Source organism: Phaenicophaeus curvirostris, chromosome 4 (assembly GCF_032191515.1).
Source record: "Phaenicophaeus curvirostris isolate KB17595 chromosome 4, BPBGC_Pcur_1.0, whole genome shotgun sequence".
Classification (NCBI taxonomy): Eukaryota; Metazoa; Chordata; class Aves; order Cuculiformes; family Cuculidae; genus Phaenicophaeus; species Phaenicophaeus curvirostris.
Window position 1 is genome coordinate 3,009,727 of NC_091395.1, and position 24,740 is coordinate 3,034,466.

Genomic DNA, 24,740 nt, shown 5'->3' on the forward strand with positions numbered 1-24,740 from the left:
CACACATTGGGGGAAGGGATCTTCGTTAGACATGCAGTGTCGTGCTGAAGATATCATGACAAATAGGACTAAAGAAAGCTCAGACCTGCTCTCGGTAATTAAGGGCTTTAGAATCATAGAATAACCAGGTTGGAAGAGACCCACCGGATCATCGAGTCCAACCATTCCTATCAAACACTAACCCATGCCCCTTAGCACCTCGTCCACCCGTGCCTTAAACCCCTCCAGGGAAGGTGACTCCTGACCCCCTCCCTGGGCAGCCTCTGCCAGTGCCCAATGACCCTTCCTGTGAAGAATTTTTTCCTAATGTCCAGCCTAAACCTCCCCTGGTGGAGCTTGAGGCCATTCCCTCTTGTCCTGTCACAGAAAACTTTCTCCTTTCAGTATTTTCGTGCTTCCAGTCAGGATACAGAACACGTTCCACAGTAGAGACTTGAACTCTTTCTTATTTAGGAACAGATCCCCTGGTGTTGGAATGTTATTAGCTGTAGGTCAACACCACCAGACCTGTAGTGTTGTTCAGGTGCAATGGAAACCTTTGTTCCCTCCAGGATCTGGTTTTGTCCTGACAAAAGAGCGTGTGAGTTCCCAGTTTTAATTTTTAAGAAATACTTTGCATTTCTGTGAGCTTGTCACCAACTTTATATGAACTTGCTATTTTTTTCTTCCTCTCTTTTAGTAAATCGCTACAGTTGGTTGTAAAATGCATTTTAATACTTTACTGACTCGACTCTGTGCTCGCAAAATATCTTGTGTGTTGCTTTCTGAGAGTGGAGGTGTTACTTTAAGTTTATTTTAAAACAATTCCTGTTCTCTTCGTGGATTGCAAGCAATTCTTTCTGTGCAGGCGTTGTGGCTTAGTTTCAATCCCTGACAAACCTCTCTTTCCTGGCTGAAGCCGCTTCTTTAGGGGAAGACACATGGTTTGCAAGAACTGCTTTCCTGTACTGAACTATATCCCAATGGACGCTCCTGTTAGCAACCTGTTGGTAATCCTTTAGCCTTAGACAGCTAAAATCAGCATTTGTGTTCCTCACCACTTGCCCAGGTTTGAGCAAGAGCAGATATTCCACGCTGTTGCACAATTCTATTTAGCGTTGGTGCCTGTAATACTGGTCTGACCAATGTAATTGAGTGAATTTGAGGTGGTTCCCAGCAGCGGCACAAGGTGCTCACATGATGGCACTGCTCAAGGGTTTCTCTTGGGTATTTATAAAAGTTCCATCTGTTGTAAATAGATCTAGTGTTTTGCTGATAGTTTATCAGGGTTTGGTTCAAACCCTGTTAACACTCGTTCCTGTATTGAGATCTCCCACGTATAGGTCAATGCAGATTAATTGCTCGCTACCCTTTTAAAAGTGACTGAAGACAAAGGCTGCAACTAAAAAATCCTCTGTAATCGCCATCTGTTTGTTGATGATAATGAAGAATTCAGCACGTTAACCTCTTCAAAATATAGCAGATCTATTAGCTGCTTCAGAAAGAGGCAGTTTTAGGGAATGGAGCCTAAAGAGGTTCCAGGGGACACATTTGGGAGTCATCTTACAATCATAGAGTGGTTTGGGTTGGAAGGGACCTCAAAGCCCATCCAATGCCACCCCCTGCCATGGGCAGGGACACTTCTCACTGGATCAGGGGCTCCAAGCCCCATCCAACCTGGCCTTGAACGCCTCTAGGGATGGGGCAGCCACCACTGCTCTGGGCAACCTGGGCCTCCCCACCCTCACAGGAAAACATTTCTCCCGAAGATCTCATCTCAATCTCCCCTCCTTCAGCTTAAAACTGTTCTCCCTCATCCTTTCCCTCCACTCCTTGATAAACAGCGTCTCATCCTTGAGCAGAATTCCTAGTGTATCTGGTAGGAAATGTATTGTGGATTCCATTCCCTTTCTCATGAAGAGAAAGAAGGAAGAGAAAGGGAAAGGGGAGGAGAAGTAACACCAGATTTAGCAAGTTATCCTGTTTGCAGGCACACTGGAGAAGTGCATGGAGGCTCATTGTGTGCAAGGGAGATGGGTTGGATTAGGTCATGAAAAACTGCAGTGTTTGATAGTTAGACAATATTAATGTGATGCTATTACTGTGTGTGGTCTGGGGAAGGGTGTGGATTTTTTTTCTCCCCCCTGATAATTTAGGTCTGCATTGTCTTTATTTCTGCCTGTAAAATAAAGCCAGTGTGGAGAACCAGTGTTCAACCAAAATGGATGTAGGTCTTGTTTCTCCAGGCTGAAAGTAAATGATTTCAGCCTATAGAACCATAATGACAAACCTTTCTAGGCTGTTTTAGGTTTAATAATTTAAGCTTGTTTTCAATTATTTACTATTCCTGGCTTATGCTCTGTTGGGATGTCTAACAAAGACATGTCACCGCTCCAAACCAGTGAAGCTGACAACGCAATAGGGGGCTTGGACAGCTGAAAGCCAGTTAGTGCCTCTGTGCTCAGGCCAGGGCTTAATCGGGAACGCTGGCGCTTGCTGAGCCTTCTTACTCCCCTGCTTCATCTCTTTTTAAAGGCACCAAAGCAGCAGAGAGGAAAGAAATTCCATACACTGTGTTAATAATATTGACACTTCTTTAGCAATAAGAGGCATTAATTAGGATTTACTGATGAGCAGACCTTCAGGCCCCAGTCAGCTCACAGAGGGGACTTTAGCTGCTCCTCACATAGTGTCCCCTCTAAACCCTTGACCAACTTTGTGGCCTCCTCTGGACGCTCTCCAGTAGCTTCATATCCTTTTTATACTGTGGTGCCCGAAACTGCACCCAGTGCTCAAGGTGAGGCTGCTTGTCGCTGTTGGGAAGTGGTTATTGAAATAAGAACATCAACCTCTCTCATTATAAAACTTAAATTTTTGCACTGAATTGAAAGAAACCCACAAGCTCTATGGAACGGCAAAAGGGAAAAAACCAGTTATTTTCTAATTGATGCCTATTTCTTTTTATGTTGCTCATGGAAAAGGTCTTGTATTGATAGATACCTTGGGAAAATGGTTTGGTAGAGCAACATCGTTCTGCAGGAGGAATTCAGTAAAATTTAAAGCACTGATGTGAGCCTTAAATGGGAGCGTGCCTGCAGTGTGCCGAGCAGGCTGGGCTTCAACGATTATGGAATCATTTTGCAAAATGACATTTGCTGGAGGAAAAAAAAAAGTGAATTACAGTTAGAAAAAAAAAATAGGCACTATTTTGACTGGTCAGTGGCAATCACAATGATGCATGGAGACTCCATAGCAAGTGGATGCAAGATGTGCCGCATCCTCAACGCTGCTCCTGAGGTTTCCGTGGAGAAGCCAGCCTTCACCCCTGCCACCACACGTGCTGTCTGCACCGCTCGGCCCAATTGCACTTGGCAGCTGCGGCGAATGACCACTGCAGTGAGGTTATTTTTAGGGCGACCAAAAATTCCCTGAGCTGTATTTTATTTCCTTTTCTTAATTACCATAAGGCCAACTCAGAGCCTGCAGTGCTGTCTGAAAGGTGGATAAACCACCCAGGCGCTTCTTCAGTCATGATTTATTTACTACCTTCTCCTTCCTCAGGTACAGGTGCCAGCAATAGGTACTCAAACAGAGCTGTCTTCTTGTGCACGGTGAACGATGAGGACTTGAAAAATGTCTCCCAAAGAAGCGGAACTGGGAATCTCTCAATCTGAGCTGTGCACAGAGCTGGCTCCATTATGGAGCTCTGCAGCAGGAGTTCTCCCAGGCTAAAGGAAGTCTGTGTGTGGCGTTTTCACAGACTTGGAGCTGTTCAGCCCTCTGATTTGATGTTTGGGTACCTTGTGGGCATTGCCAGTGAAAATGCCATCAGGGAAGGAGCTCAGCTAGGATGCAGTTGTTTGCTGAGGTGAGGTGATGCCAGGACAACTGATGTGGGCTGGAGGCTCCTGTGTAGCTCAGGGTTATGCTGAGGAGTTGTTCCTGCTGCAGTTGTTTTGAACTGTTTTTTCACCAGTGCTCTGATGGAAACTTTAGCACGTTTGCTCTTAGTAGTGCTTGGTAACTTCATTAAACTGGGGGCGATTCTCCAAGGATGGCTTTGGGGGAACCAAGGTATTGCTTCACGTTACAAATCTGTAGGAAGCAAAAAAAGTCAATTAACGTTGGGTTTCTGTTTATCTCCATTTAGCCATTTTGTAAATCATCTGCGTGGGTTTAGGAGTACAGATTCTTTAATTTCAAGCAATAGAATCATAGAATGTTCTGAGTTGGAAGGGATCCACAAGGATCATGGAGTCCAACTCCCGTCCCTGCACAGCACAACCCCAACATTCACACCGTGGGGCTGAGGGTGTTCTCAAAATGCTAGTGGAACATTGTCAGGCTTGGCGCCGTTTCTGCTTCCCTGGGGATCTGTTTCAGTGCTCCACCATCCTCTGGGGGTAGAACCTTTTCCTAATATCCAACCCAGCCCTCCTCTGGCACATCTTCTTGCCATTCCCTCCGGTCCTATCGTTGGTCACTAGAGAGAAGAGCTCAGCGCCTGCTCCTCCTCTTCCCCTTGTGAGAAACTGTAGATCATGATAAGGTCCCCCCTCAGTCTCCTGTTCTCCAGGCTGAACAGACCAAGTAACTTCATCTGCTCCTCTTATGGCTTCCCCTCTAAACCCTTTATTTCACTAATAATCCATCTTTATTATATAGTCTCTACAGAGGTGTAGTAACAATCATTGGTCCAGAAGCCTGAAATGCAGAAAGTGGTATTTGATTGGTTTTAAATGTAGATAATGAGACCAACTTTAATATGCAATGTTATTGTGATGAAAAGGGAATGTTTGAGAGGAACCAACCTCCCTCTGGAAAAAGGTGTTGAGGTGGACAGGGATAATGTGGAGACAGGGATTTGTAATTCAAAGTTGTAAAAGAACACTTGGTTTTGTAACAGTATGGAATATTATCTTAACACATTGAAATCCCTGAATGATTTGTTAATGATTTAAATAGATTTAGGATTGTGCCCAGAAGTTACCAAGCAGGAGATAATTCACCTCCTATTTTGTAACCACCTGAGCGCTTTGTAATTTCAAGTGTCATTGGTGAGAATTTGTTCACATTCTGTGGGGCAATGAGAGATGAGTTCTGGTGGAAAACAATGTTAAGCAAATACACCTTGAGGACCAAAATGTTCTTTAGATAAGTCTGTTCTGTGCCTTGTGCTGTTCCCATCACCGCAGCATTGGCATGAGGAGAGCTTTGATGTCTTGAAACTATTTATAATCTTAATAGGCTTCTAAAGATAATGAGTAAAATAATTAGAGAAGCAGAAAGAGCTTGAAAATCACAAGTGGAATTGGAGAGAAGTTTGTGAAGGCAGAGAAATAAAGTGAAAGTGGCTTTTCCCAACCCCGGGAACTCGAGATGTTCGTATGCTGTCGATGTGATGCCTTTTGAAGGATGAATGTGCTTGTGTCAGCCTTGCAAAGGTGCTAGTCTGCTTCTAACCCATTTGAACATAATTTCTGAATATTCTTCTCCAGTTTTACATTTGAAAGGAATTTCCAGTCCTTGAGATCTGTGGTCTGTTAAGTTTGTGTGGGTAATAATTAGGCGGTTTAGGAAGGGTCTTGTGAAAATGGTTTGCTGCCTATTTTAGCTTATAGTCATCATGGCAGCATATATGGAACTGAGAGGTTGGATGGCTAGATTCGATGGGACTTCAAGCCCCATGATCCACAGGGAGGTGTCCCTACCTGCGGCAGGGGGTGGAACTGGATGGGCTTTCAGATCCTTTCCAACCCAACTCATTCCACGATTCTAGGATTTATCGGAAGTGTCCCACATAGAAACGCTGGTGACCTTGCTGCTTCCAGGAGGACTGGGGATGCCTGACCACTGCCAGAGGAAGCTATGGGTTGTAGAGCAGCCGGCTGACAGAACTGCTGTGGGATTTTCCTTCTTTGATTTTTGCCCTTGACAGTCCTTTAATGGAAGAGGGAGTCGGAGCAGGGACTGGGAGCCGACTGCCTGGCCCAGGGATAAACCGATCCTTTTGAAATCCAAAGGCAGAGATGGGGTTGATTTCAGTGGGTGCAGGAGGAGGCTTATGGAGAATGGATAAGAATAGCCAAATATTCATTTAATCAGACAGCTGCTTCCCATGGCTGCGGTGTTGATGTCCTCCCATAAATGAGTCATCTTTGCAGCAACACAGAAAGCATTTCATTTGTCACTTTGAATGCAGTAGGACTTTTCAGAGCTCTCGCGTAGGATCTGAGGGCTTTCACTTAATGTTCATTTTGCCTGGGAAACATTTGCCTCTTCAGGTGTTTTGTTACACAAAAATCACTTGGCTTTAGAGTATCATTGCACAATATGTAAACTTCTGCTTAGCTGGATTGTGGGTTTTTTTGGCTATTGTTTACCCTGCCATATAAAGAATATATGTATTTTTTTCCTGTTAGTTTTACTCATCTGAACGTAAAATGGAAATTCAAGTGGGAATTGTAGTTTGTCTGATCCTTTGTCAGTGACCTTAACAACAGGCTGAGGTCTGATTCTGGCAGGAGTTTCTTATTCTACTTTGCAATACAATTAATAATACTAAGGCAAGTATTATAATTATGTTAAGGTTTGTAAGTATTGTTATTAACATTTTGCTTAGAAAAACAGCTGCTTTACCAGAAATCTGGCAAATTTCATAAACATTCGTATCTACTGCTTCACTTTGACATGGAATCAGAGAATCATAGAATGGTTTCGGCTGATAATGACCTGAAAGCCCATCCAGTTCCAACCCCCTGCCATGGGCAGGGACACCTCCCACTGGATATGGGGCTCCAAACCCCATCCAACCTGGCTTTCAACACCTCCAGGGATGGGGCAGCCACCACTTCTCTGAGCAACCTGTGCCAATGTTGATATAAACCATTAAACTATTGATTTATAGCCATTTATATCTCAAGTATAGAGTGTATTTTACATTTGTTCTGAAAGATTGGGTTCCTGGAAGTACGAGTATCATAGGAAATCTAGTGCAATATTCCATAAAATACAGAGTTTCTTCAAGTGAGATTGGAATCTTGTTTCCTTTTCTCTGCTCAGGCTGGCTGTGTGAAGAAGTGCTGCTCTCTGATGGAAAGGGTAACAGGAGTCAGAGCTGGGGAAACTGGAATCCAATTCTGACCCTGCCTGTTAACAACTGCACTTGCCTAATTGGAAATGTATTCATTTTCCATCCTGTGTCATGGAAATTTTATGTGTCTCTATCCCATTTGATGCTATAAAGCTGCTGTTGGAGAGACAAGCTGGAAATGCAGTGTTGGGAGAGGCATTGGAGAGGGGAGTGATTTCTGGAGGCTTATGACCTATTTTCCGTCTTGTCATTGCCTCTGGGCCAATCTTTGGTGCTCGGCTATGAATAAATAAGCTGAAGCAGTGACAGAACGGGGCTGGAGAGAAGGGATACAGATGTGAAAAGACGCTCTGAAATGGAATGGTGCTGTTTTGTGAGGGATGTAACACTTGGTTGCTTGACTTGACTTCTGCTCCTACCCAGACTCCAGCCACTTGCACACAGAATTGAGGGCTTGGGGTAGGGGAGTGGGCATTGCCAAGGGTTTCTTCGATTCTTGGGGCACTGTAGGACATAGAGGATAGCTCAGTCACGTAGTTTATCTGGTAATGAGCAAATATTAGCTTATGATGTAACACAGAAATTAAAATGCTGCCAGCACTTCTATTTCTTGCTAGCAGTAAATCTCACTGACATTATTCATATGGTTGATGCTTCTGTTGTTGTTCATTTTAATTGACTTTTATAGGGTTTACTGGCATCGAATTGTGGTTCTGTCCTGTTTGATGAAGCTATAACCTAGGCAGGACCCCTCAAAGACTGCAGTGTGAGGACAGCACAGGTTTTATTAATATATACTAGAAGATCTGCAACCTCAGTTTGACTAAATGTAACACCTATAAATCTGGAGGCCAGAACTGCGGACTTAAGTTCTGTTTTGAAGGAACCTTGCTCAAAGCAATGCACTTCAGTCCTGATCTTGGATACACACGGACCTTGATGATGCTTCTCAGTCCATCCTTGGGTGTTTCTAAGCAGTGTGGTGGGTGGTGGGCTTTTCTGGATGGCTGATAAACTGCATGAAGACATGTTTTCAGTCACAAGATCTTGAAAGGTGTATTTCGATCTGTGTACGTGGTTGCAACAATGACAGTTTATTTGGTGCCATTGCACGCATACTTGTTTGTGATGCATCACTGTCCCTCCTTTGGATGATCTATGTGACGATAAGGGCCAAATTGTTTGCATACAGAACCCCAGATTCTTGATTGCACTCTGTAAAACTCTTCTGATTATAGAGAATGGCTTTTGGAAGGTTGTCATCTTCTATTTGTCATCTGTTAAAAACTACTCCAGTGTGGGGACAGAAAAAATGTTAGGTAGGAGTGATAGAAACCCAAGCTTTCAGATACTGTTGGCGTACGTGGAGCATCGTGTGTAACTTTGCATTCCATGACTCAGTCTTCTTCAAAGGCTGGAAAAATAAGCCCTTTAGAGTGTGCTCCAAACAGGATGTCTCTATGCGCCTGCACGAGGCCTTATCGACTTGTTAAAGCCAGGTATTTGGAGTCAGTGACACTGGATTCTGTTTTGGTACTTAAAATGAGCCAGTCGTGTGGTTAGTTGAGTGCATCTAACCCACGCTGTACTATTGCAGAATAGAAAAATTACATTAAATGTAAGTCCATTTTGCACAGAAAGGTCGTTATCAATATCAATACAGATATACTCAAGGTGCGTGTATGTGTGTGCGTCTCTCCATCTGTCAGTGTGCATTGCCCCATATTATTGTGTGAACTGGAGGGTATTAGATATAGTTTTCTTTCTTTGATTCTATTTTAGCCATAAAGAGCAATTTACTATAACAAATAGCTTAATCATAGACTCATAGAATGGTTTGGGTTGAAAGGGACCTCCAAGCCCGTCCAGTTCCACCCCCTGCCATGGGCAGGGACACCTCCCACTGGATCAGGGCCTCCAAGCCCCATCCAGCCTGGCCTTGAACCCCTCCAGGGATGGGGCAGCCACGGCTGCTCTGGGCAACCTGGGCCAGGGGCTCCCCACCTTCAAGATGAAGGTATTTTCTTATGCAGATCAGTAGGAACACTCGTTATAGCAGATATATTCGGTGGGCCCTGAGATCATGGACAGGCAGAGGATGCAAAATAAAGAAACGGAGTAAATGAACAATGGGGATGTACTGAAGAACCTCTGTAATTCTGTATCGCAGCAACTGGTAATTAAGTGGGAGAGAACAAGCTAGAAGCAGGGGTGCGATGCTAACGAGAGATGCGTCATTCTGTGAGGATTCCCTAAGAATATCCTTTTTTTTTCTTTAATTGCCAAATATAGAAATGGAAAAAATGTTGCGTGTAATTACATCTGGTGCTCGCTTTTTTTAAGCTTAAGCTGGTAGGTGACACTGAAATTCATGTTTCTGTGTCCTCTTTTCAATTCCTTGGAGCATTTCTTAGGTTTCAAAGGCCCCAGTCCGCCTCTTCCTATCACCAGAATGCCTGCCTGGTCACTGCCTTTGAGGCCGGAGGATGCTTCTCTACCCAGGAAAGAGAAAGAGAGAAAGACTAGTTTTATACAGGCATAATTTCAAAATGTATTTAATACTAAAAGAAATTATGCTTTTTATTTCATCTGCCAGCTTTCCACAGATAAACTGGTTTGCCTGGTTCCACAACAGGGCTAGTGACGTCGTAGAACTCTCAGTTCCCAGCTCTGACATCTTGCATCTGTTAGGCTGTAACTGGGTTCCTTCCTCCTGCTTGGACAGAGCTTTGGGGAGGATCAGTTAATTACAGACCATTTATCTCTCTGAAGTTTCAGTGCAAAAAATATTCAAATCTTTTGATGAAGTAACTTTTTAAGGAAAAAATAATCGATTTTAAAAACCAGTACTGCTGTTTTCAGTGTAAGGGGATGGTTTGCATTGGGAGAAATCTCAAAGCCCATCCAGTCCCGCCCCCTGCCATGGGCAGGATCACCTCCCACTGGATCAGGGTCTCCAAGCCCCATGCAACCTGGCCTTGAACCCCTCCAGGGATGGGGCAGCCACAGCTTCTCTGGGCAACCTGGGCCAGGGCCTCCCCACCCTCACAGGAAAAAATTTCTGTCTAAGATCCCATCTCAACCTTCCTTCTTTCAGCTTCAAACCCTTCCCCCCATCCTATCTGATCTCTGATCAGGAGCCCCTTCCCAGCTTTCCTGGAGCCCCTTTCAGTACTGGAAGCTGCTCTAAGGTTTCCACATGTTTAACTTTACCTTTCACTTCTCATTCAATTAATGAATTATTTTAAACTACAGCTGAACAGAAGATGCATCGTGTGGAAAACCATTATGTATGGTGTATACTGTCTTCTATATGGTATATGTGGAACATCTATTCCCTCAACAAACTGGTTATACATGAAATAAGTTTCGTCTTTGAAAGTTGTATAAAATCTGTAAGACATGAGACTGAAACTCAAAGTAAAAGGATCGGTTTGCCATTCTTCCTAACACAGTGGAAGCATCCATGCAGTGCTTTTGTGGGGAAGGGCACCAGAGCGGTCCGGCAGGCTGAAGGGGAGCTGTTTCTCTCCATTCTGCATGCCAGTAACAAGGAATTAAGAGACTGGGATTTTCAGAGTCAGCGGTGATCTCCTGCTGTTGTAGTCAAAAGAGAAGATGGAATGATTATCTTAGAGAAGAGGATTGAGGCCTTACTTGGATATTCCAAATTCTGAATGAGATCACTTTGCAAAATCCCACGAGATGGCTTTAAGGCAGAATTAGTACCCGTCTGCGTTAAGGAACAAACATTAGAGCTAATCAAGGGCCCGATATTTGATGTAGGTTTAGACTGAACTGCCCAAGACAAATAGATCCCAGGTAGAGCTTGCTGGCACAGAGTCAGTGGTGTTAACGCATGTGTTTCTCTTCTGGTGAGTGTTTCTCCTTGGAAAACACAAGATCGAGGCAGGGCTGAGAAAGCAAAGAAATAGCAACTGTAGTTTTTGAGAAAAATAGGCGTGTGATCCATAAAGTGCAAGGGGATCTCTATCAAACAGAGTATGATAATCTGGTTTGGTTTTATCCCCATGTCACACCACGCATCCAAAAGCTCCCAGACACTGAGAAGGCGCCATTGTAACTGTGCAAAGGAAGGATGTGCCACATTTTAAGATATCTACAGAATGTGGGAGCCTCAGTGGCTTGCATTCGGAGGAAGGGCCTTGTAAATCCTCCAGGGAGCCATGAGTATTTACCAATAACAGCGATTGCATAGCTTTTTAAAAAATGTAAGTGTCATTTTAAACTTTTCTTTCCATGAAACCATCTTTTCCTGGTTCCATCCCACCTGTGCCCCTCTGGGATCTGAATATAACTCCAGGTTATCTATTTGCTACTTCTCCTAGAGATACAAAGCCATATGGTACTGCTTGGATTAAGAGCTCTGTGGCACTGTCCAGAGAGGGTCGTTAGGCTTAATGTGTTGAATGATTCGCTGTCTAAAGCAGAGCAAAATGATTTGTCCTCTTCAAAATGGATCAGAATAGATTTTTTTTTTGCATTGGATTTGGATTATTTAAATCAAAGAGGGTTTGATGCAAGGTCCTCTGTAGCAGGTAACTGCTTGGGTTTCAGGAGTTGTTTGGTGTGGCCTGTGTGACCAACAGGGTAGCAGAAGAATGAAAAAAATGCATTTTGGGGAAATAATAATCATATCAGTGCTGTTATTGTGAAATATAAAGGAGCATAAATGATAAATAAAGGCACAAATCATCAGTGTGTGTAAGCTGCGTGAGCTCAGGATCTGACCCTAAGTAATCGCCAGAAAGAAGTCAAGTTCCCATCCCTGCAGGTGTTTAAAAGCTGGGTGGATGCGGTACTCGGGGGTCTCATTCAGTAGTGGACAGGTACAGTTGGACCCGATGACCTAAAGGTCTTTTCTAACCAAACAATTCTATGATAAGTGAGCAGTGTAGTACTTAACTTTCCCACAGAAGAATCTGTAAAAGTGAAAGACTTTGCATTTAGAAAACGTTCCCAATTTCATGAAATGTTTGGAAAAGTGAAAACAGAAGCCGGTGACAGAAAAACTGCTGTAATGAGGCGAGCGAGTTCTGGTTGGTGATGATGTTATAATCACTACATGGTTATTTTTATTCTTGGTGATGTTATGGAGCAAAACGTGTGCACAAGTGTGATAAAAGTACAATGTCACAAGTGCAAAACCATTGCTTTCAATACTATTTTTGTCTTTAACATTCATCTTTTGGGTGGTAAGGCTTCTGATATTTTCACACTGGGTTTTGTGTCGCCTCAGGCAATGCTGTCTGTTTTTATCTTTGGGGTTTGTTTTCCATTTTTAATTGACAGGACTTTCCAAGTGTTTTACATCTGTATTCCGTGTTTTTGTTCGGTGCTTGAAACCCGTGCCTTTGTGTTCTGGTGTCTGATGGGATAGATTTGCAGCCCAGACAATAGCAGCAAAAAAGAGCATGGGAACGTACAACAAGTTCCTCCACAAAGGCTTTGAATCCCACATGGTAAGGCGGATACTTTGTTAGGATATGATCTCCTAACTTAATCTGGCAAAACATGAACATGATTGCTTCCTGAGTAATTTGCCCTAATGGCTTTGAACCCTTGTGACAAACAACAGTCATACTCTTGGAAGGCTCTGGCACAAAGCTTATCCATCGCTATCCATCAGATGGCTGCCCAGATTGTGGCTTTCTGCGAGCGTTAGTTCAAAGGAATCCTTGGGTTTTGCTTTTTCCCTTGAGCTGGTGCCTTGTTCTGCTCTCTTCTGTGTTTTGCACTAAGTTCATTTCACACTAAGTAGATTTCTCTATCCAAGGATTTCTAGTTCCAGAACCTCAGTCTAATGAACAGTAGTCGAGTTAAGCTTTTGGTGGGGTTCCTTCTTGCATGTGTTTCTTTTATAGCAACATGAAGAAGTCATGGCAATGTGTATATGCTGTAATATTATAGCCTAGTGCTTGGAAGAGCTGGAGACGCTTAGGGTCAGCTCAGTAGGGGAAGGCTGGCCTTGCAGGAAAATTTCAGTTAAAGGCAGTTTCTGCTTTCAGTGTTTTGGGAACCATCGAGTGCAGTCACAGAATCACAGAATAACCAGGTTGGAAGAGACCCACCGGATCATCGAGTCCAACCGTTCCCATCAAACACTAAACCATATCCCTCAGCACCTCGTCCACCCGTGCCGTAAACCCCTCCAGGGAAGGTGACTCAACCACCTCCCTGGGCAGCCTCTGCCAGTGCCCAATGACCCTTTCTCGTCATCGTGACCAGTCACGATGGTTGGGGCTATGGTTGTTCTCAGCACAGTCAGCGGGTGTCTGAACCTGCCCAGAATGAAGGAGTAATGTGTGCGTGTATTAAATTTTATAAAGGTAAGGTGTAATTTTAACATGAGATGAAGCCTGTGCTTGTTCTTTTGCCATTTTACATCACCTGGAGTCCTGCATTCAGTTCTAGAGTCCTCAGCACAGGAGGGATGTGGATTTGTTAGAGTGAGTCCGGAGATGGCCACAGTGTTTATCTGGGATCTGGAGGACAGGTTGGGGTTGTTCAGCCTGGGGAAGAGAAGGCTCCAGGGAGATTTTGGAGCAGCTTCCAGTACTGAAAGGGGATCCAGGAAAGCTAGGGAGGGGCTTTTGATCAGGAGTGCAGGGATAGATCAAAGGGGAAGAGTTTTTAGCTGAAAAAGGGGAACTGCCCAGGGCAGTCATGACTAACCCATCCCTGGAGGTGTTCAGGGCCAGGTTGGATGGGGCTTTGAGCAGCCTGATCCAGTGGGAGGTGTCCCTGCCCTGGCAGGGGGTTGGAACTGGATGGGCTTTTAGGTCCCTTCCAGCCCAAACTATTCTGTGATTCAATGGTTTTATAGTTTGGGTTCTGTTCAGTTCTGTACGAGCACATAACCACAGAGCCACTGTTCTGTGCGCACTCCTGTCCACCGTGCCCTCACATTCATTATGCACCAGAGCACCCGAGGCCTTTCAGAGGAGCCGAACGATCCCATCCAGGAGCGTTCATCAGTGGAGGCAAAACATACAGAGCTATTTAAAATCTATTAACCCCTCATGGTAATTAGCCCGGAGGACAAACCTATACAGATCTATAATAAATCAATTAAAAGGTCACTGGGGAGTGCTTGCGCTCTGGTTGTGACTGGCACTGCCGGGAAGGGCGGCTGGGCAGAAATCAATGGGATGCTCTGGACGGGTGCCTGCTGACGTGTGTGGCCGTGCCGGCAGCAGTTTGAAACCCCAAAGCAAAACACGTTGGCTTGAGGTTTCAGTTCTTTGCAGATCACGCTGTTTGTCAGGAATTTGGGGCTTAAGCTTTTCAACTCTGCTTGCGGAGTGCGTGTGCGTGCAGTGTGTTACCTATGGACAAGCAGGTCGTCACCGTTAGCTCCGTCACCTCCAGCTGTTCCTGGAGCATTTGAAAACTGGTGATGATTTCTCAGCCAACCTCGTGGGATTTTTCTTCTGGTTCAGTTATTTTTTTTAATTCTGCAGTGGACTTCTGTGATAATGGGTAGATTCCAAAAGGCAATCCTCAAAATTGTTTTTAGCCTGCTGGGAACAATTATGATAACTAAGTCAAACCTAGAGGGAATGTCCTTATTCTCAAGTTTGTTGGGGGTTTTCTTGGTTTGTTTGCTTTGGGGTTTGGTTCTGTTTTTTGTTTTTTTGGTTTTGTTTTTCTTTTAAATATCACTGTTCTTGCTAAAGAACCCCAACAACCCTAAACCAAGCCAACAAAAACAAGATCAGAGGCAACACATAGAAAACCTAGAATGATCCAGCATCAAAGATTGTTCTTTTTGGGTACGCTTGAGCTCCTCTGGAATCAAACTTAGGGATATTGGAAGGGGGAAGATTTAGATTAGACGTTAGGAGGAAATACTTCACACTGAGGATGGTGAGGCGCTGGCTCAGGTTGCCCAGAGCAGTGGTGGCTGCCCTATCCCTGGAGGTGTTCACGACCAGGTTGGATGGGGTTTTGGGGAACCTGATCCAGTGGGAGGTGTCCCTGCCCATGGAAGGACGGCGTTGGAACTAGATGGGCTTAAGGGTCCCTTCCAACCCAAACCATTCTATGTTTGTATGATATATCAATTGAAAAGCAAGCTCATCATTGTCATCATCTACCTGCAGATTAAATACCATGTGAATCGCAGGAATGAAATGGTCCCAAAATCTCTACTCATATGTTTTGTCTTGTGTTGTAAATATCAAATAGATGCAACTTGAATTTAATAATCTGAGTTAGAAACTTAGGTGGCTTTATCAGTGTTCTGAAACGTAGCACTTTCTGTAAATGCAGTGAGAGCGGGAGGAGAAAAATCAAAACACTGAAAGGCACACAACTGCATAATTCAATAACCCTCACATGCAGGGGCGTTTGGCTCCGTGGGACTTTTAACTGGACATGCTGGGCAGGCTGGCCCTGTGCTGGAAAGCAGCTCCCCCCTCACCACCTCACCCCTTGCATAGCTGGCCTGGTAGGTGTAAAAATAGACCGGCAGCACTGGAATTGGAAATGGTCACCGACTGCTGCCCGCAGTTGCTGGGGTTTCGGGTTCTGTGTGACACAGGACGGCTCGGGAAAGGGAGCCTGGTACGAGTGGCTAGGGAACAGAGCAGAGGCGGGATCCTCCTCCAGGCTTGTCGGCTGCCCTTAGGGAGCACTGGGCACCCTCTGCGCACGAGGGCGATCCCACTTGTAGGAGTCAGCGCAGCAACTGATATGGGCAATGCACCGATTTGCCAGTCCTGCCATTCCGATAAGGGTTTGAGAACGCAAGGGAGCACGCAGGATTTTGATAAAACCCCTGACTATTATGGATGCAACAGCGAAGAACACAAAGGTCCTGAAACTCTGGTAAGTCTTGACTGAAGAAAATGGGAATCAAAGGGGAAAATTTAGGGATTGTGCATCTTAGATTTGAAAACGATCTCTTTGCTCAGCCTGGATTCACTTGGTAGCTTGCAATATGAAGAGATTTGCTGAATGTGTCCCTGGTCAAGCGTGGCTTTTGTTGTTCTGGCTATACTGAAAAAGCAGCTGTCGCTAAGCTGTGCACTCACTTAAAAGTGTTGTTAGCTCCCAAAACGTTTGGGTGTGTAAGGAAAGAACACTGTCAAAGTTCTTCCTGTGAAGGGATGTATTCCACTATCCTTGTTACACGACTGCTCGCAATTACCCTGCACTGAGCATTCTCAGAACTTGAACTCTGGAGCGTTTTTCCAAGCTGTTGCCTGTCTGGCACACAACAATTTTGTCGGACTTTGCGGTGGAGACGGAGCCCTACGGCTCTTTTTGCAGATGAGGGTAAAGGGGAGCAGGACCAGACATAGGGCTCACAATGATGCCAGTGGGGTGTGAGAGCTGGACGTGCAGGGAGTGAGTAGAATAGGAATGTCACCATTTGTTCAGCAAAGCAGAAGAAAATCATGGAGATGAACACTCATATAATGTCTGTGGCAAGGGAAGCACCTCTTTTCTCTAGTTTTATTCTTTTTTTTTTCCTTCCTCTGCTTGGGAAATTTGCTATGAAATAGGTATTTCAGTCAAAATTGGCAGTGAAAGGAAATGGTTATCAGAACTTCTGGAAGAACAGGAAGGTCAGAAAATGTCAATTTTTACATTGATATATCCAGATATTATGTTCTCCCTTACTGATCTAAAATAAAATTGTTCTCAGGTCACTGTTGTGCTTTTGCTCTTGCATGAGTTGCGTTGCAGGAAATGTAGCTGGGGTGAGGTTCGGTGCTGGTAAGAGAAGAGACCGGAGGCACTCCCAGTGGCAGCTCCCAGCAGCTTCTGCTTTCTCCTAGAAAAAAATTTTGATGCTGTCTTGGTTTTCTGGTAGGAAATATTTTTGGCTGATATTTTCAGACCAGTTCTGCTGCTTCCTTCACCAACAACATGGTTGAACAAGTTCTTCAGAAATAAAGCTGGGCAGGAGCACCTTCCATCTGATAACAAGCTGAGAGAGTTGGGGTTGTTCAGCCTGGAGAAGAGAAGGCTCCAGGGAGAACTTAGAGCAGCTTCCAGTGCTGAAAGGGGCTCCAGGAAAGCTGGGGAGGGACTCTTGATCACGGGGTGCAGGGAGAGGATGAGGGGGAAGGGTTTGGAGCTTAAAGAGGGGAGATTGAGATGCGATTTTAGGAAGAAATGTTTTCCTGTGAGGGAGGCCCTGGCCCAGGTTGCCCAGAGCAGCCGTGGCTGCCCCATCCCTGGAGGTGTTCAAGGCCAGGTTGGATGGGGCTTGGAGGCCCTGATGCAGTGGGAGGTGTCCCTGCCCATGGCAGGGAGCGGGACTGGATGGGCTTTGAAGTCCCTTCCAACTCAACCCATTCCATGATTTTATGATAGCTCTCCTTGAGCTAAAACTTGATATTAAACTACTTCTTTGAGCTTTCAGATACTTTTTTTTCTCCCACCCAGCATTTTTGGTTGAATTAGCAAATAAGCCTCAGCGTTTCTGTTGGGAAAGGTGAAGTCAGGGGGGATGGACAGTGCAAGCACAGAACCTCTTGGGTGGTGGAAGGGGGAGGACAGGCCCACTTCTTTTGCTGAATGTGTGCATTTCAGCAAGTGTTGGAGTATTTTCCTTAAGCTGGGTGGCCTGAAGCTGTTAGGGAATGTGTGGAAGTTCCTTGTGACTCAAATAAGTAAACCCTGATACAGCTCTCTCCCCCAATGTACCAGTTGCCCTTCTGTTTGGGCTTGCAGGAGACAGGAAGGAGCCAAATGAAGCAGTGTGCGATTTCAAAGTTTTTTCCCCCAGCTTTTTGTTTCCTGGATGCAGTTCAGTCAGCCTTCAGAACTTTCCTTAGCTGACAGAGGTCAGGCACTTTGATAATGTCTTGAAATCTTCAATCATAAGATCTTGTCTCTACACAGCTCTGGTAGGGACTGACAGACTTGCTTCAGAATATCCCCCTTCTTCTTTTATAGAAAATCCAGGCTGTATTTTCCAGGCACTTTTGATTTTCAGATTCACACTGATGAGTATAATTCTCACTTGCAGGTGTTCTTTCCAAGCTGGGCTTGTACTTAAAATGTTTGGTATGTGAATAGCCCAGTGGGACATCAGGGATTATACCTGCCCGAAGCTGGAACTGAGGTGCCACTCTGGATTACAACCCAATTACTACTGCTACTTTATTCAGTCTGGATTAAAATCACTTCTGTCAGTTCACATGCTGTATTTGGAAGGGGTGTGCAGCGGGCATAAGACTTCTAATTTATTCTTTTTTGTAGCAAACTCTGCAGTTTTGCCTCAGTCCTTACAAATCCTTCATTGACACAAAGTCGTCTGGCAGCGCGTCCAGTATGTCAAATAATGAACGTGGGGGGAGGACTCCTACAGATGTCTGTGGTGGGTAAGCATCATAAAGGGTTCATAGAAGGCATTTGTGTCTTGGCTCAAGTAAGGGTTGATTTTACTTCAGTTTTCTCTTCCTCTTTTGCTGCTGCTGGATTTGCTGATGTTGGCGCAAACTCAGGAACGCAGTTGAGCATGTATTTAAATCCATCCTTTAGCAAGTAGCTCAAACTTGGTTAATTTGAGATCAGTTGGACCTAAAGATGTGGTAAAAATTAAGCATGTGCTGAAGTGTTTTGCCAAGCATAGCCTTTTATCATTTTTATTCTTCTCCTGGTTAAAACCAAAGCAAAACTAATTAAATACCGATACGTTCCAGGGAAAAGAAAAGAGCGGCTGGATGGCTGCTGTCCTGCAAGCTCTGGATCAGGGAATGTAGCGATAGGATGAGGTGGAACAGTTTAAAGCTTAAAGAGGGGAGATTGAGATGAGATCGCAGGCAGAAATGTTTTACTGTGAGGGTGGGGAGGCCCTGGCCCAGGTTGCCCGGAGAAATATTGACTGCTCCGTCCCTGGAGGTGTTCCAGGCCAGGTTGGATGGGGCTTGGAGCCCCTGATCCAGTGGGAGGTGTCCCTGCCCATGGCAGGAGGTGGAACTGAATGGGCTTTGTGGTCCCTTCCAACCCAAACCACTCTGTGATTCTATGATCTGGAGCAGTCTTATAGCAGGAGCTGGTACTCAGATACAGCTGGGAACTGGGTGTAGGTTTCTCCTCTTTATATTACTCAAAAACAAGTGTTTGTTGGGGTGGTGTAACATCAGTGAGAAATTTTGAAAATAATATCAGCGGCAGCTTTCTGAGAAGAGGCTTAGTAATAAGATATGAAACTACTGCAGAACTCTCTTAGGCAAATGTTAAAATTAATGGAAGAGGTCTTTATATTCTACAATTAAAAAATAAAGTGTATCTATATTACATGTTACATTATAATGTGCATAAATCATAATGGATTCCTCGACCTAGTTTTATTTTCTGAGCTTCTTTTTTATGGTGGTTCTTTCCATCTCTGTTTTCACCAGTGAAATTCATTTCTCAAGGGTGCCCCAGGTCTTAAATGTTGTTGCGCAGTGAATCCTTTGGGTCGCAGCCTCCTTGTCTGACATCAGAAAGCTCTTACTGGGATGTATAATGAACGCAAATAACATTGGTCTTCCCACCAGCCTGGGCGCTGTATTTTGGCTCCTCCACATCCTTATTAGAGCTAATGAGAGGTTATTCCTTCTGAGAAATAAAGGACATACTGAAGGGATCACTGCTGGATCCAGTCAGCTCCATCACACATCTGTGTGTCAGGCAGTCGTTTCCAGCCCCTCCAAACTAGCTCGGATTTGAGGTCACCAAACGTTTTAATCCTGGGCCACATGCAGTATGTAACACAAAAGCATTTTCTTTTCTTTTCTTGTTGCTATTTCACCATTGTGTTATGACTCTGTACTTCTTGCTGTAAAAAGCACTCGTCTTTATGCCCATGTCCATACGTTGTGGGGAGGGCAACTCCAGCCACAGGTCTAGCTCAGTGCCAGCAGAAGTGGTGCCAACTTCATCTCCTTCATAGTTCTATGATTAACTGGCCTCAATACTCAAAGTGCCTTAAATTATTCAGGTGCATAATAAGTACTTAAAAGAATATTTTTATTTTTCTGATTTAGGACCATCATCAGCCTAGAGCGAGAGAGCCCTGAGATTAAAGTAATCAATTGCTGGATGCTGTTAGCCGCATCTTGGTAGAGAATATTTAACTTGCCAGTGATTTCTTGTCTCAGAAAGCTTGTCTTCCTCTTCAGCCTCACAGTTCTGTCATTCATCTTCTCACTGCTTAAAGAGATGTTAGTTTGTTCAGAGGTCATTGAGTCTTTTTCCTGGAGAAGAAGGTGCTTTAGGTTATGAGAAAGAGATTTTTGTTTAGTTAAGGCTCCAAGTTTAGAGTTGTGGGCTCTTTGGTTCTGCTGTTTGTTAACCAGTTGTGTACAACCAAAGGTAGCAGCAGGGTGAGTTAGATCTGAAATGCCTGTACGTGCTTGAACAGGCAAAGCTGTGCGATAAACATTGGTTTTTGGAAATGAAATAAGAAAATCAGGCACATTGTTTGTCCAAGAATGTAGATACTGAAATTTCTTTAAGATCTGTGATTTAATCCATCTTCCTTTAAATCTTCGAGGGGAACACACACACGTTTATAAGCAAAGGGTGTGGCTTTGGAAGTAACAAGCTGTTGTGTTTCTTTTCTTCCAGAAGATGAAGGTTACTTCATTAACGGCTGGGGAAATACGTTTCTGTTACAGCTGTTATTTTCTCATTTGACTCATTTACTAGTGTTAGATTGAGCCTGTTTTGTCACAAGTGCAAGGTTCAGCTCACGCTTGTGTAGCAGAACTGCAGGCTGAGACTCTGCTGGGGTCGTTAAATCTTGCAGTCAGAGCCACATCTAAGGCTCACACTTCACAATATCCCCCTTGTTCTGTTGCAATGCCCTTTTGGAGATCAGTGGTGATTCAGCTCCATAAGAAGGAAGATGAAATGTGAGCTTCTCAAAAACCAGGTGGTAAGGTTAGCAGAAACCCTTGTGGTAGGAAGGAGCATTCCATCCTTTTCAAGTCCCATCCTTTATAGTTGAATGCTGGTATGGAAAAAGCTGCCATGCTGGCAGAAAACACGTATGTGACAAATGATTTGGGTCCCAGCAGTACCTCATGCATGCTGTTTTTAGAGTTGCACCCAATTAAAGGATGGCTGGTAAGAACAGATGGGTTCTGAAATCAGAGAACGGGGACAAAGTTTAGTAGTTATCTCAAAAGCAGGAGCATAAATCGTTCCACTAGAAGATATGGCAGAACAAAAACTTAATGGAATGTGTTGACATATCTGTCATTTTCCCCCTGCATCTTTTAAGTACTGGAAAAAATCAGGAAGCCATGAAACCCAGAGTTTAGATGATGCACCTTGCCTTCTGCAGCGAGCTGGATTCTCTACTCCAGGTATTACCTGAATATATTAACATGATGAGCCAAGAGTCAATTAAGAGCTTTTTAATGAAGATGAATTAGCAAGCCTTCAGCGTTTTGCTAATCATAGAAACAGCTGTTGGACGACTACTGCCTCACAACTCAGAAGTTTGTGAATGGCATCAATGCTGCAGACTGCTGTCTCGCCAGATTCTGTCACAACGCTGATTTTATGGGCAATAATATAAATATGTAATGATATAAAGCATACAAGTAAATAGCAGATTCTCCTCACCTCCCGATCAAGGACAGTCTCTTCAAAACATAGAGTTGAATAAATGTTCTCCATAAAATCAAAGCAATATGTCCCAGAGTTGATGCTTGAAAGCTAAGATTGAAAGGCTTCTTAGTGTTTGTATACGCACTTTAATAGGTATACAGACCAAAAATGCTAAACAGAGATGCAAAACTAGTATTTGATTATTATACATCAGTTCTGAATTCTGTTTTTTGCTGTCATTCAATTAGTAAACTGTATTTAACAGCTGAGAATTTTTCAATAGGCCTGGTTGGTGGGCTTTGTTCTTCCGCAGAGGTATCTGTGGCTATGGACAGGCTGAGGTCCCTCACTATATTTGGAGGAAGAGAAGAAAAAAGCATCCTGCAGGAATAATTTTACTACAGAAGTGATTTCAAACAAGTGTTGTGATGTGTTGGATAGCGTTGTTATGAATCATGGAATGGTTTGGGTTGCATGGGACCTTAAAGCCCATCCAGTTCCACCCCTGCCGTGGGCAGGGACACCTCCAAGCCCCATCCAACCTGTCTTTGAACACCTCCAGGGATGGGGCAGCCACCACTGCTCTGGGCAACCTGGGCCAGGACCTCCCAAACCTCACAGGTAAACATTTCTGCCTAAGAGCTCATTTCAGTCTCCCTTCTTTCAGCTTCAGACTGCGCCCCTTGTCCTGTCCCTGCCCACCTGGAGTAAGAGCCCTTCTCCAGCTTTCCTGGAGCCCCTTTCAGTACTGGAAGCTACTCTAAGGTCTCCCTGGACCCTTCTCTTCTCCAGGCTGAACAAGCCCAGCTCTCTCAGCCTGTTCTCATACAGAAGGTGCTCCAGCCCTTGGGTCGTCTTTGTGACCTCCTCTGGATGCTTCAAGAGCTTTATGTCCTCCCTGTTCCTGTTCATCAGAGATCAGTACATGTTACAGTGAGAAGGTCATAAAACCCCAAAGATCATGTAGGCTGATATTTTCAAAGGCACCTACAAAACATCAAGATCTCATTGTGTTCCACTGGGATTTGAGCACTTTTGTTCCTTTTCTATTCACGACAAGCACAAGTATGTTCTTTCAGAGTGAGAACACACACAGCAAGAGGGGCTTCTGCAATAGAATTGCCTGTGCAGGGAGTAAGTCATGAAGAATTAATTCATAATAACTCTTCCCATAGACAAGCAGCATCCCTGTGATCGATAGCCAGGTGTGCAGTGTGTCTGGAGGTGATGTGCCCTGCCATAATTGATTTGGAGATAACAAAAGTATGAAACAGGGAAAGGAGAATCTGTTTTGAAAGTGCTGCTTGCATATTCTCAGCCAGAAACAAATGGAACATATTCGTGTGGTCTTCTCTACAATCGGAGGCTTGAACATTTTTAGTCTTCCATGTTACTCTGCATGTAAGGAAAACAAGTGATGATTGATTCATCCCTGATAAAACAGAAGCTGTGGATGTTCAGCTGTTGTGCTGTTCTCACTTAAGCTTTTAAAAGTTTAAAACCCAAATGATTGCAGTTTTGGCCTGTTAAATTATTGTAGAAGCAGAAAAGCATAGAAAAAAATGAGGATAAAGAAGGTAAAAATGTGTGTCCTATGAAGGGCAAAGATGCTTTCCCATGTAGTTCAAGCATCTCGATTTACTCTCTGTGCTTAAATATTTGTCCTTGGTGCATCTTTGTACTAAGTCAGTTAATTTTTTAACGACATTTAACTGTTAAAATAGAATTTTATTTCTTTATGTGCACATATGCCTCTCGGCAGGCAGGGCAGCGCTCATAGCGATGGCAGAAGGGATGTCTTTGCAGTACCTGTCAGTATCTGCTCCTGCGTCACCTCAGCCAAACGCTTCCCTGAAGCCTGAAGCTACAGACGGGTTCTGTCAGCGTGAATTCCTGTGCTACCTTCCCCTTCACCCTAGAAAGATGCACTGTTTTCTTAACAGGAAAAGATGTGGAAAATGTGCTGAAGTTTGCTGAAAGGAATTTTAAAGGAAATATTTTTGTCTTGGCATGTAGCGCGGTTGTAAGAGGAATCGTTTTGACGACACCCATCTGTTGCAGATTAAAATAGGTTGGAATCGGGGACTGCGAAGTGAGTTACTACACCAGGAGAAGAAGGGTGACCCAAATAAACGCATTGAAACGGATTGGGTGACTGAAATAAATTGCTTTGTCGATTGGTATTGATAAGCAGAAAGTGGGAGGCTTTTAGGATATCCTCATGATATAAAAGAATGGTTTAAACCCAAGGTTTCTTTTGGGGACGTGAGGAACATGCTCCATGGGAGGTGTTTGAGGGGAACGCTGAGGATGAGTGCAACAGCGTGCGTGGCCTCCTGCACCTCTCTATCCACGGCCCCACCAAACGGGCTTTTACAGTAACTTATCTGCTTCTTGAAAGTCGCTTCTGCTCTGTTTATTTAAGTATTGTCTCTAGAGAAGCTGGGGAGGGGCTCTGGATCAGGGAGTGCAGGCATAGGATGAGAGGGAAAGGTTTGAAACTGAAAGAGGGGAGATTGAGATGAGAAGATTTCAGGAAGAAGCCTTCTTAAGGAAGAACTGTTTCCTGTGAGGGTGGGGAGGCCCTGGCCCAGGTTGCCCAGAGCAGCCGTGGCTGCCCCATCCCTGGAGGTGTTCAAGGTCAGGCTGGATGGGGCTTGGAGCCCCGGATCCAGTGGGGGGTGGTTCTGGATTTAGATCCTCAGTCTTCATCCCCTTTGTTCTGTATTTCAACACTGGCAGTGCTGCCCTGTTCTCTGAGACTTTCCTTTTCCCTGTAGCCGGCCCCACAGGTGACAAAATACATCCATAGGACTGCTTTGCTCTTGGATATTATCTTTTCTCCTGTGTGTGGCTTGCTGTTAGGCCAGCGTGTGCACGTGACTATGCACTGTAGTCCTGTAACTGTTTAAGGCAAGTACAAATCCAAAGCAACTGTATGTTTTCTGGAGTAGCATAGCAAATAACAGGATTGATCAATCATTTTCTAGGGTTTTGAGCAGTTACATATAAAATATATATAAATAAACATATAAAAATATACATACAACCCCCCAAAACTATGGCTAACAACTCAATG

The 24,740-nt window shown here is 44.3% G+C and overlaps 1 protein-coding gene across 9 annotated transcripts in view; it reads left to right on the forward strand.

Moving 5' to 3' along the window:
• ANK2 (ankyrin 2) overlaps positions 1 to 24,740 on the forward strand; it is a 165,652-nt gene that overhangs the window by 8,280 nt on the left and 132,632 nt on the right. For 6 of the 9 annotated variants that reach the window (XM_069855106.1, XM_069855105.1, XM_069855107.1 and 3 more), the window contains exon 1: positions 15,776 to 15,925. The exons of 1 other annotated variant lie outside the window; for it this stretch is intronic. In XM_069855106.1, coding sequence (XP_069711207.1) covers positions 15,791 to 15,925 — 135 coding nt within the window. In that variant the 5' untranslated portion in view covers positions 15,776 to 15,790. Of the gene's footprint in view, positions 1 to 15,737; positions 15,926 to 24,740 lie in introns of those variants that run through there. 2 more of the 9 variants (XM_069855111.1, XM_069855109.1) reach the window with 1 other exon arrangement.